This window comes from Ochotona princeps, chromosome 9, assembly GCF_030435755.1.
Source record: "Ochotona princeps isolate mOchPri1 chromosome 9, mOchPri1.hap1, whole genome shotgun sequence".
NCBI classification, from domain to species: domain Eukaryota; kingdom Metazoa; phylum Chordata; class Mammalia; order Lagomorpha; family Ochotonidae; genus Ochotona; species Ochotona princeps.
The window spans coordinates 7,069,870-7,089,687 of record NC_080840.1 but is presented as its reverse complement, the minus strand read 5'-3'; the positions used below and the strand labels follow the sequence as shown (position 1 = coordinate 7,089,687).

Below are 19,818 nucleotides of genomic sequence, written 5' to 3'. Positions count from 1 at the left end.
TATATATATGTACAATGAAATATCCACCCATAAAAAGAGAAGAAATTCTAACATGTGATGGAACACATACGAGTTCTAAAGATATGATAGCTCAAAGAAACTGAACATAGAGGCCACATATCACATGAATCCACTTATAGGCAGTTTCCAGCACAAGCAACTGTACGCAGGCACAGCGGTTACTCTAGCTTGTTACTGGGATGAGGAAAAGGGGTGGTGACTGCGTAAGTGGGGGAGAATTTCCTTTACATCTGATGAAAATTTTCTAGAATCAGACAGCAGTAATGGGATACAACATTGTGCATTTATTAAACACCACTGTGTTACACACTACAGAACAGTTGAAATCCTGAGTTTTAAGTTACGCGCGTTTTACAATTGAGAAAGCAGATTTGGAGGGCAGGCATTGCTGCACAGCAGCTTAAGCCACCAACGCAACACTGTCATCACATGTGAGTGCTAATTCAAGTCCCAGCTGTTCTACTTCTTAACCAGCTCCCTTCTCAGGCACACGGGAAAGTGGTGCCCGATGGCCCAAGGAGTGCATAGTGCACTGCCACCCATGTGGGAGACCTGGATGGAGTTCCAGGCTCCTGGCTTTGACCTAATCCAGCCCTGGTCATCATGGTTATTTTGGAAGTGAAGCATCAGATGGAATATACTGTCATTCCAACTCTGTCACTTTGATTTTCAAATAAATCAAATACAACTTTAAAAAAAAAAAAAGGAACCAAGTTTGATGAAGGCAGGGGACTTACTCTGTAGCTCCTCCAATTCCTGTTTCCTCTGATAAGAATTGCCTTCAATGTTCTCCCTCAAGGGTAATCCCAGGATAACAATCCTATCTACTTTCCAGCATTATTGGGAGATGACACAAAATAGAACAAGTGCAATCCAGGGAAAGAGAAAGATTTATTATAATTCTTGTATATCAGTGTTCATTGACTCCATTTATCAGCATTTATTCATTCCTGTTGTCACTGAACTCCTAACTGTCAGGTACTGTTTCAGGTGCTAGAGATACAGGGAGGCAAGACGAACAAGAAAGCTCCTGCTGGGACTACACACTGTAGGAACAGCAGTAGGTATATGCTTTGGCAGAAGGCATGCTTCTGGAACAGAGAGGCCTCTCTGGTGAGGTCCCTTAGGAACAGAGGCCTAGAACCACAGGGACATCAATGGTGACAGCAACACAGATAGACAGGGCAGCATGTGTGAGTGGCCCCCAAGACCAGCAGCAGGCAGAGTGACCTGAGAGTGTGTAGATACTTCCACAAGGAAGGGGAGAAGAGGCTGAAGGCTGGGGGTGTGAGTAAGCAGGCCCCGCTGGCCTCTCCTCCCAGTGCAATTGAGACGGGAGAGAAGCAAATCACTCCAAAAGGGAGGCAGAGAAGAAGTCCTGCTGGTGACCAGGTGCCACTGGGGTGCCCCAGGCCTCTAGGATAGGACAAGGGGGCAGGTGCTGGCCACCTGAGCTATTCTTCCATCAGAGCCTTTTGGGAAATACAATGAGGAAAATCAAAGGCAAGTGTCAGCATTGACAGGAGCGGGAGACTGTGCAGTGTCAGCATCGGAGAATGGCTGCCTCTGAGGATTAGTCAAACTGCCTCAGAAATTCCAGAGTTCATAATCGTGGAAATGTGGGCCTATTTATTTTTCCCTTCATTGTCATGATCTGAAAAATATTAAAAGTCTCTGTCTTAAAAGTAAACTTAATTTGATGATGCATTAAATAACAATTCCCTTCCAAATGTTTCAGAATTTAAAGTTGGCTGCTGAGGATGAAGGTGCACAGACATACCATTAACTGACTACAGTTAACTAAAATGTCTTTACCTGTAGACAGCAAGATCCAGGATGATCGTGTGGTGTTTTTCATCATCTTTCAAAGAGAAATCCAGTCTGAGGATGATGATACATGTAGAGGAGGAAAAAGATACTGTGTGGGTTACCCAGTCACATAACCCAAATTAAAGTCATTAGTAGTAATAATAATAACCCTCAATGACAAGTTTATTTTGATAGGTAGATAATGAGATAATTATGTTAATTTTAAAATTTGAACAGAAATCTGCACATCAATAAATTATTGAGGTTTGCATTGTTTAAATGTACAAGTCTTAAGACAAATGATGTACAAAGATTTAGCTTTGGTGCAGGGATAGAGACATCTGGTGGCTAAACTTTTCAATTTTATTTGAGTGTTTTAGGAGCAAATTGGAATTGTTTATTGAGAACTAAATGATTCATTTGTTTCATCTTCTCGATAATTATATTGTTTAATTATTAAGCAGTCCTATCTTCCTTCTTTTTCCTAGTTATCTTTGTCCTTTTTTCATGGTGGGTCTTTCCATTGTGCTGGATGGAAAGGCCCAAGACATGCCAGTGAAGTAATATCTCCATTGTATAGATGAATAAATAGAGGTTCAGAAAGGTTGGCACAGCTTGAGATGAAAAAATGCATGCATGGACAGGTGGATTTCATCCACATGTACGCTGAGGCTAGATCCTAGGGATAACTTCTATACTGTCAACATGCTGTTCAGAATTTAACTTGGTCAATTTTCTTTTAAGCATTACATTCATTATGTTAGTCTACTACATCAGTGTTTGTGTCTATGTGTGCACATTCATGCAAACATATATCTCAAACAGTATAAAAATGTGAGCTAAGTTATTTGGAAAATGCAAAGTTGGCTATAGACTTGGTGGTCAGTAGTAGGTCCTGTTGCAACAGCACTCTCCTGCTGTTTTGAACAACCCAATCCCGTGATACATCTTCAGGTGTTAAGTAGGCACATGGCCATGTAGCATAAAGAGAGCATCTTCCAGCTTTCCTTGAGGCAGTTGTGTGATTTAGTACTGTGAGGGGAAGTCTCCTATGGCATATTCCAGGAATTGTCCCTAAGAAAGAATGTATGTCCTTTCTCCTCTTCCTCTTAATTTAGTTGAGAACAGCACAAGAGGCCTACAGATGAACCATGGAGACCACTTGGCAAGTTGCTATACCTGTCAGGAGAGAGGTTAAGTTGGTTGACCTAAAGGTGGTGGGAATGGAACTGATGGGAAGCAGGTGGATCCTGGCAATAAGGATGAGTTCATCATGTTGGCTGATGAGAGAATAGGAATGGATTCAAAACCAGGGCTCTGGTTTCCACCACTGGAGGGGAGCGTGTCCCTGAGATGGAGAACACTGTAGTGAAGAGCAGTCACAGCGGTGACAGCTTCCCTGTTTGAGACCCTAAGTTTGTGATCATTTTCTATCAACAGTGGTGTTAAGCAGCTAACTAAATGGATGACTGGAGGACAACTGTTGGAAGCCAAGGCCTTGATAGGAACAGTAACTAGGACCAGGGTGCAGCAGAGACAGACCTCTAACAAGATGTTCTCCCAACATAGTAGCAGGGAAGGGAGTGTGTGAAGTGGCACAGGCATGTTAGGAAATGGATACTGGGAGGAAGAGAGCCCTTCTTACTCCTTGTGTTTTTCTCAAAGAAGTAAGTTATGAAATGGAGACTGTGGATGTGTTAGTTTGCTGGAGGTAAGGAGAACAAAGGTGTAAGGGCAGCCTGCCAGAGAGTAGAAGAGTGCAGCTGCCCAAGAGAACCCCAAAAGATTGCCTGAATCTTCTGGGGACCTGGAGGTGCAAATTCACCCAAGGCCAGCAAGCGGAGGTCAAGGCTTCCTCCAGCCATTCATGAAGGCAAGCTCGGGAGCCCGTGATATTGATGTAAACACAGTTGTGGTTTCCTGAGGTGAGGAGGCAAGGAGAAGAGAGTTAAAGATATTGGCCAAGTAGTGACTTCTGTGGTGAGCCAGAAAACCAAAGCAGGAGACAGAAAGTGGGAACACGAGTGAGTGAACATGGTAAGCAAACCCACAGAATGGACAGATGGCGTACATGGAAGTACAGGATTGCTGGAGTGGAGGGACTTACCTGGAGACACAAGACCTGGTGTGGAGACACCCAGGTAACCATTTGGGACATGGATGAGACACTGATGGTGGCAAGACAGGGAATGAAATGGGATTGTGTAGTTGAGCTGAGATGAAGAACACGATGGTCAGAAGGGAGGTGGCCAAAAGCATGGGAGACCAGGACTTTGGTGAGTTGTCTATGTAAGTGATGAAGACCCAAGACCAAGGATGGGAGGAGAGGCAGACAGAAAGACCCTGATGTGGGGGCTAAGATCTTCAGTGAATGGAGGAAGGTGGAGGGTTGAGGGTTGAGCAAATGATGCAGTCAGAATAGGGGGAGTACAACTAGATGGTTTGTGTTTCGGCAAAGCTGAAGAAGAAGAAGAAAGCTGGCCTGAAGATAGCTCTCTATGATCTGTGTGGTGAGCAGCAGTAGCAGTGGATCCTCAATTCCAGTTGGTGTGAGAAGACAAAGGGGCATAGAGAGAAGTCTGAAGATTCAGGTTTGGTTGACAAACAGTAGAATCCAGGGGTATGGTGGATGGGGTTCAGCATCAGAGAGAGAGAGTGAATTGGATTCAGTCCTAAGGGAATAAAATTCTGAATAAGGACAGATGACCTGGAAGGGAAAACCAGAGACTAAAGCATGATGGGACTAGGGGTGCAAGGCGGAAGGAGGGCAAGTGTGGATGAGGTGATCTACATAGACTCTCCCTAAATGAACTGGTTTTAGGGGCAGGTAAGGTAGTCAGCGCAGCAAAAGAAGTTGTGATTTTACCAAAGACACAGGCACTGGAAGGGTCTCCTCTGAGTATCACTGTAGGCTGAAGAGAGATTATTTTAACACTAGATTTTCAAGCTCCATGAAAGCAGAAATCCATCCTATTCAGTGTTACATTCCCATTGCCTAGGGTCTTGTGTTGGTTTCCTGTCTGCTGGATAAACCAGGTATGTAAGGGGAGGGGAATTTATAAACTTGATGGGACATCAGAAGAACTAAGTGAAAGTGAACAAGATAGCTCTTACTATCTATATAGCACCTGCTAGTTATATGACCTCGGACAAGTCACTTCACTTCTCCCAGGCTTGAGGTCACAGCTTCTAAAACAGATATGTTACCTACTGCCTGTGACAGCTGAGAAGGCAAATGATACAAGGGAAGGATTCCAAGATAGTCCGTTTATCATAGTAGTGGGACAGAGAATAAAACGAAGAACTGCAAAATGAAGAGATTTGGTCCATAGTCTTATTGCTGTGGCATGCTCTCTGGTTTTAAATCTTAGGACAGAGGGAGCAGATCAGGTACTATAAGATTTCAGGATTTCCAGTTTCAATATTTTTCCATTCATTAATTTCACTGGTGTAGTCATAAAGATTTCTTTCCTAGACAGCAAAGGCTTTGTAGATGTGTTCTAGAGTGTAACACAGACACACAGAAGCTATCACAGTAAACTCAGTCAACTTTTCATGGCACAGCTTGAAATAATTATAAATGCAACAATAATGCAGTGGTGATTTTCAGGCATAGAACTGTATATGGTACAAAGCTGTATGGGATACACAGGGAATTAAGATTTCCATTTGCCAAGCCTGTTCTCTGGTTGCCAAGGAAATTACAATCTGGGAAAGACAATACATGTTTTGCTTCTAAATATGTAGACATGACATTATTATTAGATTAAGAAAACTTGCTCCAAGTGGTCAAATGTAATCTTTGCAGAGCAGACATGCAACCGGCACTATTTTAATAGCCACTATGGCTAATGCGGGTTCTGATCTTATCCTTGGCTTACATACTTGGGCTCATTCACGTTCAAGACCTTCCCATCTTCAGTGATCAGCACCCTGGGTGGTTTCACTGTCTTCTTTTTTCCACTGAAGATTTGTGGCAGGTGCAGAGGGGTATCAGGGGCAATGATGGGAGGATGGCAGCAAAGGCAAAGAGAAAATAAAAGCTGTTAATATTTTTAAAACAGTTGAAAAAAAAAACAAACCAAACATAGATAAATACATTTACAATTCACTGTTAAAAATGCATTCCTTTAATTATATGCTGAAAACTAAAAGTCAAGCCAGATTTAAAAAAAAAAAGGTTGTATCTATGTCTGCAAAGTAAAAATGTGACCAAGACAATTTGCCAGATAATTTAAACAGGGAGGAAAACTCCTTTTCATGAAATATCCATGAATATTTAAATGAATCTATTTTATGCATGATTTACCAGATAACTGTCATTTCTCCATTTGTATATAGAGCTTCTGCTTTAGTTAAAATTACAATTTTTAAAATAGAAATAGAATAAATTCTACAGAACAAAAATACTAGTTCATAAGGATTTCTATCCAAGGCTAGTCCTCATAGCATTCTTTGTAGTGGCAAAACCCTGGAACTACTACGAACGTCCATCAGTACAAGACTGACTGGATCAACCATGCAACAGTCATGCTGTGAAATATTTTGCAGTTAGTAAGGATGTGTTTTCATTTTACTAATTGATTAGCTGATAGTGCAATTAATGAGAAAATGTATAAAAATATAAGTCCAATTTAGTTTTTTAAAACAGCCTCCAAATCCTGTATTTGTCGAGGTGATTGACACTATTGCAGAGTGGAGGACATGGCGGAACCGACACAAGCCTGTCGACTCTCATCACTAATGCTAGGATAGGATATACAGAAAGGGAGCTTGGAGGAAGAGATTCAAGAAAGAATGTGTTCTATTTAAAATAGTATTGAACATACTGAATGAAACTGAAACATGGACCTATATGGACAAGAACTAGAGGACTAGATAAACTAATCTATTCAGATGGTGGGAGTGCAGGTAGTTCTTTGAGTTTCTTTTACCCTAGTAACACAGATTTTGGCATCAGTTAACTTTGTTTTTAAAAGGCAATCATATTATTTTACATATTCAAGTGGGCCTCAAGATCCAATTACGTTAAGCTTTTCTATTTTATTTTAATTTTTCTTTATCTTGTTTAGAATAATATTTCCTCTTTTTTTAAAAAAAAATGTTTATTTATTTTACTTGAAAGAGTTACAGAGAGGGGGTGGGGGAGAAACGGAGAGAAGAATCTTTAATGTACTAGTTACTGCTTAAATGGCTTCAAAGGACAGAGCTGGGTCAGTTTGAAGCTAAAAGCCAGGAGTTCCTTCCAAGTCACCCACATGCATGCAGGAGCCCAAAGCTTTCAGTGACTCACTGCTTCTCCAGGTCACGAAGCAGGGAGCGGGACTGAAGAGAAGTAGCAGGGACTTAAATCAGTGCTCATACAAGATGCCAGCTAAAGTGCTTAGTATTGGCGTGCTATGTCACCACGCTAGCCCCAATTAGGTTAGTATTTCTATGACCTAGGACAATTCAAGGGCATTCAGAAGCACCTGACCTCCTGGGAAGCAGTGCAGACAAGAACACCAATATGATGAGGGGCTGTTCTTGTCCCTCTCTTCTCCCAGATGATGTAAATGACTACACAATCAAAAAGACAACTAGCTCAGGGACAAACTGGACTACACAGGTAACAGCTGACACCTACATCCAACTCCTCCTGATTTTTTCAAGTATCAGAGAAAAAGACGTTTCTCCTGATTTCATACTCAGTACAAAACAGAGTACCCATGCACATGTATACATTCACAGTTACATGTGCATATATGTATGTGTGGGTCTACTCACAGTTGTTAAACAATACAGTATACAGACTACAGCTGTTGAATTTCAAAGTGTGAGGCAATACATTTCTCAGTTTATCTGGTTATCTTAACGGTAAACTTGGGTGGATAAGATAGGTCTGATGGTCTCTGTTCCACAGAGGAGGCAGAGTTAAAGTTAGGTACTCACCAACATCAGACAGGAGATGTTAGAGTCAAGATACAAACACAGCTTTGGAAGTTACCAAAGTGCTCTTTCCACAGCAGTGCATGGCTCAAGACACGAAACACCACATTTCACACACAAACCTTTTAAATTTATTATTATTATTATCATTTTATGATACAGTCCATAGGCTCCTGGGATTTCTCTTATCCCCTCCCCACTGCCCATCTAGTTTCCCTATATCATTACTGTAGTATAATTCTTCATACACAGTCCTATGTCCATAATTGCAAGCATGGATTATGGCAGAATCTAGCATCCTATTGTCAAGATATAGTAAACAGTTTCATTGTAATTCCATCTTTGTCTGGAAGCAGAAATGCATACTACACTACATCCTCACATCTGGATATGTTAGTCTCCATTTAGGTTACTGTACATTCCCTCAAATGAAAAGTCATAATACAAAATCAACAATAGAAAAATACAAATTTACAATTCCATGAAGTTAAATAACATGTTACTAGATATGAAAGTCTCCATTACACAGCTACCATACATTCCCTTAAATGAAAACCCACAAAACAAAATTAACATCAGAAAGAAAAAAGAAATTAACAACACCAAGAAGTTAAATAGCATGGTACTGAATGACTAATGTGTCACTGAAGAAATGAAAATCAAGAATCTTCTTGAAGAAAATGATGCTACTGTATGATTTATGAGTCACTGAGGAATTTCATCAGAAGAAACTGTTTTGAAGAGAAGAAACTACAAAAACATCAAAATCCATGAGATATAGTTTCCGCTGACTTTTGTTGGTGAAATGTGTCTCTTCTAGACAACAAACAGATGGGATCTGTTTTTCAATCCAGTCACGATTCTATGACATTTGATTGAGCTTAAGCCATTTGCATTCAGGGTTAATATGTATGAATGGTAATTCGGTCCTGTCATTTTAGGAATGGGTTTTGCTGGGTGCTATTCCTCTTCTCTGTCAAGAGAACATCTTGAAGTGTCATTTGTATGGCAAGCTTGGAAGAGGCAAATTCTTTTAACTTTTCTTCACTGTGGAAGAATTTTATTTCATTTTCAAAGACAAAAGAAAGCTTTGCTGGATATGTTATCCTAGGCTGACAATTTTTTTCTTTTAGAATCTGGAATATGTCACTCCATTCTCTTCTTTTTTTTTCCTTCAAAGAAATTGTTTATTGAGGAGAATGCAGCTTACTCATATTTTTTGCTGTTCTTCAGTCAAAATATGAGGTCAAAACAATTGTTAATCAATGTTAATCGTTAATATTGATCAGTATTGCTATTTGGGTTCATATGCTCTGGTACTATCAAATTATCTTACCCTAATGTATATATTGATTGGATATATTAACTATTAAAGTCACCATACTTAGAAGATTTACTATTGTATGTGTTTTATCATTTTTCTTTCATCTGTTTTAGTTCTTGACTGTAGAGTTTCCTGTGAGAGGTCTCCTGTGAGTTTAATTGGCATTCCTTTATATGTCAATTGATTTTTTTCACGTGCACATTTAAGGATCTTTTCCTTATGTTCAATTGAAGGGAGCTTGATGATCATGTGTCTTGGTGAAAATCGCTTTTGATCAAGCCTGTTGGGAGTTCTGTGCCCTTCCTGGATCTCGTTTCCTAATTCTTTCTCCAGATTAGGGAAATTTTCCTTTATTAGTTCATTAAATACATTTATAAAACCAGTTTCTCTTTCTGCACCTTCTGGGACTCCCATAACTGTTACATTTGGCCTCTTAATAGTGTCTTTCAATTCTTGAATACTTTTTTTGGCCTGATCCAGCTTTGCTTCCAGTTTTTTGTTTGATTCTCCCTGGTGACAGGAAATATCTTCCAATTCTGAGATTCTTTCTTCTGCTTGCTTCATTCTATTTTGGAGATTCTCCATTGTGCTTTTAATTTGTTCTATTGTGTTCTTAATTTCTGATATATCAGCCTTGATTTGCTTTATTGCTTCCTTAAATTCTTTGAACTCTTGTATGTGCTTCTCATTGTTGATCAGAAGCTTTATAATGAGTTTTTTGAATTCTGTGTCCCCCATCTTCTCAGTGTCTTCCTCAATTAACTCTGAGGTTGGCATAGGGTTTTGCTCCTTTGCAGGGGAGTTTTCAGTAATATTCATTGTGCTTTTGTCTCTTCTTTTGCTCTTGGTAATTGTACTTCTAGTTATCAGAGTCTTGTCCTTGGGGCAGGTTTCTAAGCTGTGTCACCCAAAGGTCTACAGTTTGATTTTACTATTGCCGTTGGTACACAACTTTTTGTTTGCAGCCACTTGTGCCACAACCTCCAGCAAGTTCCAGGTCTGGGTTCTTATGTTAGATTTCCACCGTGGTCTCCATAGCCTCAGCTCCTGGCTTACCACTCTCCACCTCCTGTGATATAATGCTGAGGCTGCACTGTTGTCTCCGCAAATTTTCTCCCACTTCCAATTGGAGCAGGTCCTATATAGCTAGGTTGGTGGTGGTGCTGATCTTGCCAGAAATTGTTGGCCATTAGGTCTGGGTGCACACGGACCTATTTTGACCCATATGATGCCACAATCGGTATTATTTTCCTGTGGGACCAGTGCAATCCATGGAACTCAGTGAGTTCTTGCGAGCTCAGCACATGCGCAGTTCACTGTTGTCCCCTGAGGTCCTAAAACTTTTGCCACACTCTACAAAATGGCACCTGATATGTCACTACTAGAGTTCTTGATCTGGTGGTCGTCAGATCTGAGGGCTACCCAGACCTGTCTTGGGTGGAACCTGTAGAATGCCTTGCTGATGCAATTCACTGAGTCAGAAAGGAGTTCACTCCCAGCTCAGAGTATGCTCAGTCCTTTCCCTTGCCTTTGCCTCCTTAAGCCAAATGGTGCCCAATTTGGCTCTAGGGGGCTGACTGGGCTGACTGGGCTGTGAAATCCACCCTGTTCTAGCACTGTCTGTCTGGGATCTGCTGCTCTGTCTCTCTCCTGGTCAAATCAAACGGGCCAGCAGGAAGGGCAGTTCTTTGTCTTGGTTCACCTCTCAAGTTCCCAGTGAAATTCCCTTCCCACCTGGTTGCTGGTGGAGTTCTGGCTGCTGGTGGAGTTCAGACCGCCGTTAGCTGAATGCAGCTGGTGTATCAGTCACTGCAACACCACACCATTATTTCCGCTGCTTTCCTGTGTCTGTCAGTCTCCAGGTACCCCTCTGCTGTTGTTCTGTCCTCTCCTATTTCCTGGAATATGTCCTCTCTGCTTCACCCTGATTAAATGTTTCTCCATCCTTTTAAACGTGTCCTTACCCTATTCTGCCATCTTGATTCCTTCTCACACACAAACCTTTAAGGTATCATTTGATTCTCAGTTACTCCCTCTTGTATCATGCTCATTGATGTTGGAAATTTTACAAAAGCAAAGATCTCTAAAAGCCTTTCCACTCTTAAGATTTCTTGCTTTTAGTTCAGAATCACAAAAAACTGTGTTTCATTCATGTCATTGTTGTATAAACAGTCTAACTTCAGAGTTAAGTGATCATGTTCTCACGTTTGTGATTTATAATTCTGCCTTAAGTGATAAATCCTAGACATAAGTACTGCCATGCAGTAGAATGCACTGAACTATCTTTGAAAATAACTTAGGCACTCTAGCTCATAAAAAAAAAGTCATCGAATTTTACTGAAACAGTTCAGAAACACAAGCATATTTCTAGGTAGCCAAGAAAGTTGCATTGGCAAAATATAATGCCTACTGAAACTGACTTCTAATTCTTAATTTTGTGAATTAATAGAATTTACAAAGGAGCTAATTCATTCAAGCCATAAAATGACATTTTTTCTTTATACCATGATTATGTATATTTCCAGCTTAGACCAACTCATCATTAGATATAACTGAAATGGTTACAAAGCTAAAGGAATAAAAAGAAAGGAATCCCAACCTGAAGTGTCATAATTTATGATGGTCTTTGGTCTAAAGAGGGTACCTTGATATTAATGAAATGTTAGCCAATCTATCCAACAAAAATTTCTACTTAGAAAAACAAAAGCCATGCAATGGCTAACAAGAGTTTAACATGGACAATGGATGAAATAATGTGAAATCATGAAAATATGGTTCATAACAGAGTGTGATTATTCTCTCATCCTTGCTCAATGATAGGAAAAAAATGGAATACCTTAATTTCTCTTGATCTTCCCGTTGTTTTTCCATATGTCTAAGAGTTTCCAGTCTAGACTCAGGAGTAAACAAGCATGGTTTGCTCCAGAATTCTAAATCCTCTTCATTATCATATGATTTCTTTTTGTTGCACTCCTCTTGCTGTGACTCTGGTGATGGGAAGTGGCCTTTGCTCTCCAGAGAAGATGGCCTCGGAAAAACACACACAGAGCATGTAAAACCAATCACCTTTGTGTAAGTTTCATCATTAATTCTGCTCCTTAAATGCATCCCTTTCTTTTTAAAATTATTTATTGTATAATACAGTTGAATAGGCTCTGGGATTTCCCTTCCCTCCTTCCCAAACTCCTGCCCGCATTCATTTCTCCATGTCATTACAAAAGTATAGTCCTTTATAAACAGCCATAAGTCCATCAGTCTGTTATTCAAGTGTATCCTGACATTGTAAGTAGGGAGAATGGCAGAATCCAGCATCCTACTGTCAAGATCTATTTAACAGTTACATTGGGAGTCCATTTTCTATTTGGAAGTAGAGATGCATATTGCACTGTATCTTCACATCTCGATATGATAGTCTATTTCACAGCTCCTCTAGATGACTATATGTACATGTATGTTTGTGTATATATCTATTGATTTTGTATTTTGCATGAAGGTTGTCCTATATCAGAGAGAACAAGTGATATTTGTCGCTGTGGGATAGGCTTATTTTACTGAGTATATTATCTCTAGCTGGGACCATTTTGTTGCAAATGGTACTAGAATTGTGGTAGAACAAACACACTATAAGTTGCATCAAGAATATATGAAACAGTTTATTTTAAACTTTTGTAAATTCCTATAAACAGGAAATGTAAATGATCTCCAATATAGATAGTGTGATGATTAGAACCCTGTTGCAATAAGTTTGAAAAGTGGGGGCCTGAGCTGTGGTACAGAAAGTAAAACTGCTGCTTGTAGCATTAGGGTTGAGCACTGCGTGCTCCAGTTCCCACCCAGCTCCCTGCCAACATGCCTGGGAATTCAGTGAATGACGTTCCAAGTGCTTGGGACCCTGCATCCACCTGGGAGACAAGGGAGAAGTTCCTGGCTCCTTGGACCAGCCCATTTTTGCTCACGCACCCAAATGGGGAGTGGACCAGCAGACTGACAATCTTTGTCTCTCTCTCTCTATGCCTTCCTCCTTCCCTTTCCCTCTCCCCTCCATATATAACCTTGTTTTAAATAAATCCTTTTTAAAAAAATAGCAAAAGCACAATGTGAAAAGAATTTTATAGCATAAACTCACTTATGAACGTAAGTTGGAATATTATAAATGAAATATTCATAAAGTAAATGCAATGAGGCATTAATAAATAAACCATGGACAAAGTGACTTTATTATGTAAATTAAAGGTTGGTTTAATATTAGAAATCCTAATACTTTGATTTTACATATTAATACTGAATCATGACTATCTTTCAACAGAGGCAAGGAAAGCATTTAATAAATATCTAATATAAAGGCACATCAAGAGAACAGAAATAAACAGACTTAACATTACTAAGATCCATGGCAGACATGATGCTTAATGATAAAGAACTGGAAACGTTGTTTTACAAGACAGGATCGCCATACAGATGCCCACTCCAACTGCTGCCATTTCTCCTCATACTGAAGGCTTTTGTAGGCACCACGAGAAAATAGAGGCCTGGAGAATTTTTCAAGGTTGTTTTGCTTGCAAATAATGTGCTTTCCAACATGGAAAACACAAGATAATGTTTGCAATATTGCATTTTTTTCAAGAGGTCATTAAGATTGCTTCATATAGAAACAGCACACAGAAATCATTAGCAAGACAAAAACAGCAGCAAGAGACAATGACATGGCTATGTTTTCATAAACTAAAGTATATTAAGAAGAAATCTAATAAAGGCTGGCATGGGATTTATAGGAAAATGTGTAAACTTTGACGAAGAGCTCAGAAGTAAAATAAATAGAGCTATTCCAAAGTCCAACAAAGAAAGTGATGTAGATGTCAACTTTTCCCCAGCCAACATATACATTACATACAGTTTTGATCCAAATTCCACTGGGAACGTTTCGGGACTGTTTGATTAACAGATTCTAACATTCTGAAATGGATATTTGGCCTAGTGGTTCAAACTCCTGTGTCCCACACTGGAACACCTGAAGGCCCAACTCGGCCTCTTCACCCCACTTTCCTAGCAGAGCGGACTCCAGAGAGCAGGGTGACACCAGGAGCATCTGAGCTGCAGCCACACACTAGGGAAGTGCAGATGGAATTTCTGCTCCTGGCACTGGCCCTAGCTCAGCTGCACTGTCAGAGGCATTTAGGGACTGACCACATAGACGGAGCTTTCTCTATATACGTGCGACTCTCTCTTTCCCCCTCTGAGTCTCCCTGGCTCTCTACCTCTGCAAAAACCTCAAAAAAAATTTAAATAGCTAAAGTAGTTACACAAAGCATCTTTGCAACCTAGCTTGTAGACCTGTAGCTGCCTATTTCAACATGTATGTGTGTCTGAGATATTGTAGAAACACTATTTTTCAATTTTATGAGATTACGTTATCTAAATTTAAAAGCTTTCACAATATAGAAACAAATTAGCTCACTATATTTGCAATACATTTAAAGAAGCAATGAAAATTGAGGATTTATAAACAAAGGGTTAATAATCACATTAAAAACATATTTATCATACAGTTGACAAAACAGAATGTTTTCATGACACAATTAGAATGATTAGCTGTATGATCATGTGATCTGTATGTAGCTTTCCTAAATACTCCCACTTTATAAATCAAAGCACACCTCCAAATTCATCTTTCCTGTGCATCTTTGATGGAGAGGTCTCTGAGGATAATTTTAGATGCAAATTAGAGGTGCTAGTAGGAAGAAGCACTTTTTTTCTCATGAAAAAAAATTGTTGCAAACAATGCGATGCATCTATTCTGGCTGCCCTCCCAATTGATATCATATTTTATCTTTCAAACTAATCTTACGGAAAATACATAATATGCTGAAGACCTCTGGAAGGGAACTTAGTTTTCTGTTTTAACTGGACAGTAAGCTCTAATGATATTACATACAGAGAAGAACTGATGTCAGGGTCCCATCGTCCATCAAAGCCTCGATTACTCCTCTTGTCCACATTTCCACACTCGCTGTGAACTTTATTCTCAGCCTCTTCTTTCTCTTTGGCTCGTCTGAGGCAGTAAGCTTTTTCCTGTTCTCTGATTTGCTGTTCAATCATTGGATAGTTCTGCAGTGCCTGAATCCGTTCTGAACGTTCTATTTCTTTACCATCCAACCACTTAAATGATAAACAAAAACAAATGAAAAAAGCAAGTACAAGTGCTCAAAAATCACAGTGTGTATCAACTCCAAGTTTATTTTTGTTGTAATATTTGAAATTCAGCAATATAACATACAAACCATAATGATATAAAATGAAAACAAACTAATTAATAGGAAATATCAGAAACATTGATTGAAATTACTTCAGGAAAACCATGATGGCAAAATAAGGTAAGAACACATATGGAGAATCATTAGCCAGGGTGAAGCAGAGAGGGCACATTGCAGCAGGCAGAAGAGGACAGTCCGAAGGCAGAAGGGCACCTGGTGAAAGCAGCAGACACAATGGTGTGGTGTTGCAGTGACTAGATACCCCAGTGGGAGTCAGTGAACAGAGATCTGAACTCCACCAGTGCCTGGAGCTCCACCAACAGCCAGGTGGGAAGGAGAATTCAAACGGAGCTCAGCAGGTGAACTCAGGCAAAAAACTGCCCATTCTGCTGGAAAAGTGGCAAAGGCTGTGATATTAGACAAACAACAGTAAGCTGTACATGTGCTGAACTGGGAGCCAACTCACTTCCAGCTCAGTACATTGCACTGGTCCCACAAGGAAAATAATACAACTTTGGCATCATATGGGCCAAAATAGGTCCAGGTTACCCTCAGACCTATAAGCCAGCAGGCTCGGGCAAGATCAGCACCACCAGCAACCTAGTTATGTAGGACACCTAGTGTCTCCCTAATCATGGGAACTGCACAAAAAGAAAGTGAGAGAAAGTTTGTACAGACAAGGGTGCAGCCACAGCATGGGATTACAGGAGGTGGAGAGTGGTGATCCAGGAGCTGGGACTACAGAGAACATGGTGGAAGCCTAACACAAGAGTCCAGAGCTGATACTCACTGGAGGGAGATACACAAGTGACTGTAAACAAAGAACCAGGTACCAAATGAAATAAGTAAAACTGACCTGTATACCTGTCAGTGACACAACTTAAAAATCTGCCCTAAGGAGAAGAATCTGCTAATCAGAATAAAAATGACCAAGATCAAAAGAGACAGAGGCACAATGAATTTTACTGAAGACTCCCCTGCAAAGGAACAAAAGCCTTTGCCAACCTCAGAGTTCACTGAGGAATACATTGAGAAAATGGGGGATACAAAATTCAGAAAACTTATTTAAAAACCTTTTTCTATCAGTAATAAGAAGCACATACAGGAGTTCAAGAAATTTAAGGAATATGTCACAAAGGAAATAGCAACACTGAAACAAAACCAAGCCGAATTACTGAGAATAAAGGACACAATAGAGCAAATTAAAAATTCAGTTGAATGTTTCAATAACAGAATGAAAGAGGCAGAAGAAAGAAATTGCAGAACTGGAAGATATTTCCTGTCACTTTAGGGAAACAACCAAAAATCTGAAAGCTGAGCTGGGTCAAGCAAAAAAAAAAAAATGTATTGAAGAACTAAGAGACACTATTAAAAGGCCAAATGTAAGAGTTGTGGGAGTTCCAGAGGCATAAAAAGAGAAGCTGGGTTTGAAGCTGTATTCAATGAAATAATAAAGGAAAACTTCCCTAATCTGGAGAAAGAATTTGGAAACAGAATACATGAGGTCCCATCAGGTTTGACCAAAAGTGATCTTCACCATGACACACGATAATCAAGTTCTATTCAATCAAACATAAGGAAAAGATCCTTCTCTGTGCCTATGAAAACAACAATTGCCATACACAGGAATAGCAGTCAGAATCACAGCTGACTTCTCACAGGAAACTCTATAGGCCAGAAGAAAATGGAGCAACATGTTCCATATTCTACAATGAAAAAATTGTCAGGCCAGAAAAACATACTCAGGAAAGCTTTCATTTTTCTTTAAAAATAAAATAAAATTCTTCCACAGTAAAAACAAACAACAACAACAACAACAAAAACCTCAAAGAATACATCTATTTGGGCCTGGCATGGTAGCCAATTGGTTAAAGTCCTCGCCTTGCACATGCTGGAATCCTATACGGGTACTGGTTCGAATCTCAGTGGCTCCACTTTCCATCCAGCTCTCCGCTTGGGGAGTTGAGGACAGCCCAAGGCCTTGGGACTCTGCACACATGGCAAACATGGAAGAAGCTCCTGGCTCCTGGTTTCACATCAGCTCAGCTCTGGCCATTGCAGTTGCTTGGGGAGTGACTCGGTGGATGGAAGATCTTCCTCTCTGTCTCTCCTCCTCTGTATATCTGACTTTCCAATAAAAATAAACAGATCTTTAAAAAAAAGAATATGCCTTTTCTAGATATGCTCTACACATGACACTTAAAGATGTTCTCTTCACAGAGAAAATAGCACCCACCAAACCCAAAGTTAAATATGAAGAACATTCCAGTAAAATAACAACAGAAGACTAAATCAAACAATGAACAACCCATTGCTAAAACGACAACAAATTTTCACCTACTCATATTAACCCTGAATATAAATGGCTTAAGCCCATCAATCATATGTCATAAATTAACAGACTGGATTAAAAAAACAAAACCAATCTATTTGTTGCCTATAGGAGACTCATCTCACCAACAAAGATCAGCAAAAACTCCATCTCATGAAATTTTGATGTTTGTTTTAATTTTCATTTGTTAAAAACTTTTTTCTCATATTAAATTCTTCCCTGACTCATAGGTCATGCTGTAGCATCATTTTCTTCAAGAAAATTCTGGATTTTCATTTCTTCAGTGACACACTGCTCATTCAGTAGATGTTATTTAATTTTATCACATTTTTAATTTCTTTTTGTCTTCCTGATGTTGATTTTGTTTTGTGGCGCTTCATTTACGTGGATATACAGTAACTGTGTAATGGAGACTATCATTTCTAGTAGCATGTTATTTAACTTCATGCATTGTAAATTTCTATTTATTTCCTGTTGTTGATTTTGCATTGTGCCTTTATATTTAAAGGGATGTGTAGTAACTGTTGAATGGAGACTACCATATCCAGATGTGAGGACACAATGCAGCAATTTCTACTTCCAGATCAAAGATGGACTTTCATAGAAACTGTTAAATTTATGTTGACAATAGGATGTTGGACAGTCTGCCATTGTCCATGCCCACAATGATGAACTTATGACTGTGTATGAAGAACTACACTACAGTAATAATACAGGGGAAATTAATGGGCAGAGGAGGAGACCTGGAGAGGAGGGCCAGGGAAATCCTACAGCATACAAAACTGAATCATAAAATAATAATATTAATAATTAAATGGGAAAAGGTAACATTGATTGAAATTGATGTTCATTTCAGACAATGAACAGAGTTCATAAAATACCTTTATTGGTAATAAAAGATAAGTAGGCTTTCTGTACATGCCAATAAATAATGGTAAATTTATTGCATTAATTTTATAAATGTTCCCTTTACCAACAATTTCAATGCTTAAGTCAAAGCATGGTTCCTAAATCTAACAATGGCATTTCCTGAGTACTCTCTATAAAAAGGGCAAAGGGCTAATACATACACCATTCCTTGGCCCTGCTACATTGTGCCACGCAGCCAGTTACTAGCAAGCCCACCAAGGAGACTGTTCAATCCAGGAGTGTTCATTATCCTACAACCTCCTCTTCCAACTAGACACTGGTGAAGCTCTGATGTCATTCGTACTCTACTGTAATATATTCTCAATAAATTCATACACTCAAAATGTGGTTTAATTAAAAAAACAAAACTATGGCTTTACCAAAAAGACTCTTGAGCAGCACACAAAACCAAGTCCTAACACAAACAAGCCCACATTCAACTCTAAATAATAAGACACACAGGTCATGTCATTAATTGCATCTGACATTTTCATAATGAGATTTCAAATTATAATATTAAAATATTGCACAATATTTTAACTTTAATGCAATATCCAACTAAAATCTGAAATGTCAAAGCTGTGAATGTAAGAGGCCTACTTATTTGTGCAGTTTTCTTTTAGAGGAGGAAGTTCAGTATTCACAAAGATTTGGTGGTTTGGCAACTGCTCCCCAATAATGTCCTATTCTGACCCCCATGAACGCTATCTTACAAGGTCATACATTTTTTGCAAGTGTGTTGAAGCTAGAGTGCTTTTATGATCAGGACAGGTGGTCCTTTCGAATCTCACACGTAGAAGAAAGGCAAGCGATGCAGGGTCAGAGCTGGGCAAGGACAACAAGCTGCTGCCTGTGGGCTGTGAGGATGAGGGAAGAGGCCAGAGCCCAGCAACACAGGCATCTCAAAGCTGAAAAAGGAGTGTGTGTGTGTGTGTGTCTTTAAGACACCAGTTTGTGGAAGCTTGCTATAATAGCAAAAAGCAAAAGTTAAAATGAAAGGGAAATATCCACATAAAGATTTAGTAAAATGCACATTTTAAAACTACTAGAATTAAACTTTGAATTAAAACTACAATGTGGACATTTGGAAAACATAATTTCAAAAGTGTTTTCATGACAAGAATTATCAAGCCATAGACAGCTACATAGCAAAGGAAAACATAAAAATAAATCAGGTACACTATTTTTTTACTTTGAATTTTTGAATTATGTGGTACAATTTCATATAGACTGGGATTCCCCAC

At 39.3% G+C, this 19,818-nt stretch overlaps 2 protein-coding genes across 3 annotated transcripts in view; both read right to left on the bottom strand.

Annotated features, from left to right (window-relative positions):
• The window catches only part of TMEM71 (transmembrane protein 71), a 192,513-nt gene that overhangs the window by 86,959 nt on the left and 85,736 nt on the right, over positions 1 to 19,818 (bottom strand). The gene's annotated exons all lie outside the window — the stretch shown is intronic.
• DNAAF11 (dynein axonemal assembly factor 11) overlaps positions 1 to 19,818 on the bottom strand; it is an 86,438-nt gene that overhangs the window by 37,156 nt on the left and 29,464 nt on the right. The window contains exons 5-8 of one of the 2 annotated variants that reach the window (XM_004580733.4): positions 15,015 to 15,238; positions 11,919 to 12,110; positions 5,716 to 5,793; positions 1,837 to 1,902 (exon numbers count right to left, since the gene is read on the bottom strand). In XM_004580733.4, the coding sequence (XP_004580790.2) occupies positions 1,837 to 1,902; positions 5,716 to 5,793; positions 11,919 to 12,110; positions 15,015 to 15,238 (560 nt within the window). The remainder of the gene's footprint in view (positions 1 to 1,836; positions 1,903 to 5,715; positions 5,794 to 11,918; positions 12,111 to 15,014; positions 15,239 to 19,818) is intronic. The other variant, XM_058668468.1, reaches the window with a different exon arrangement.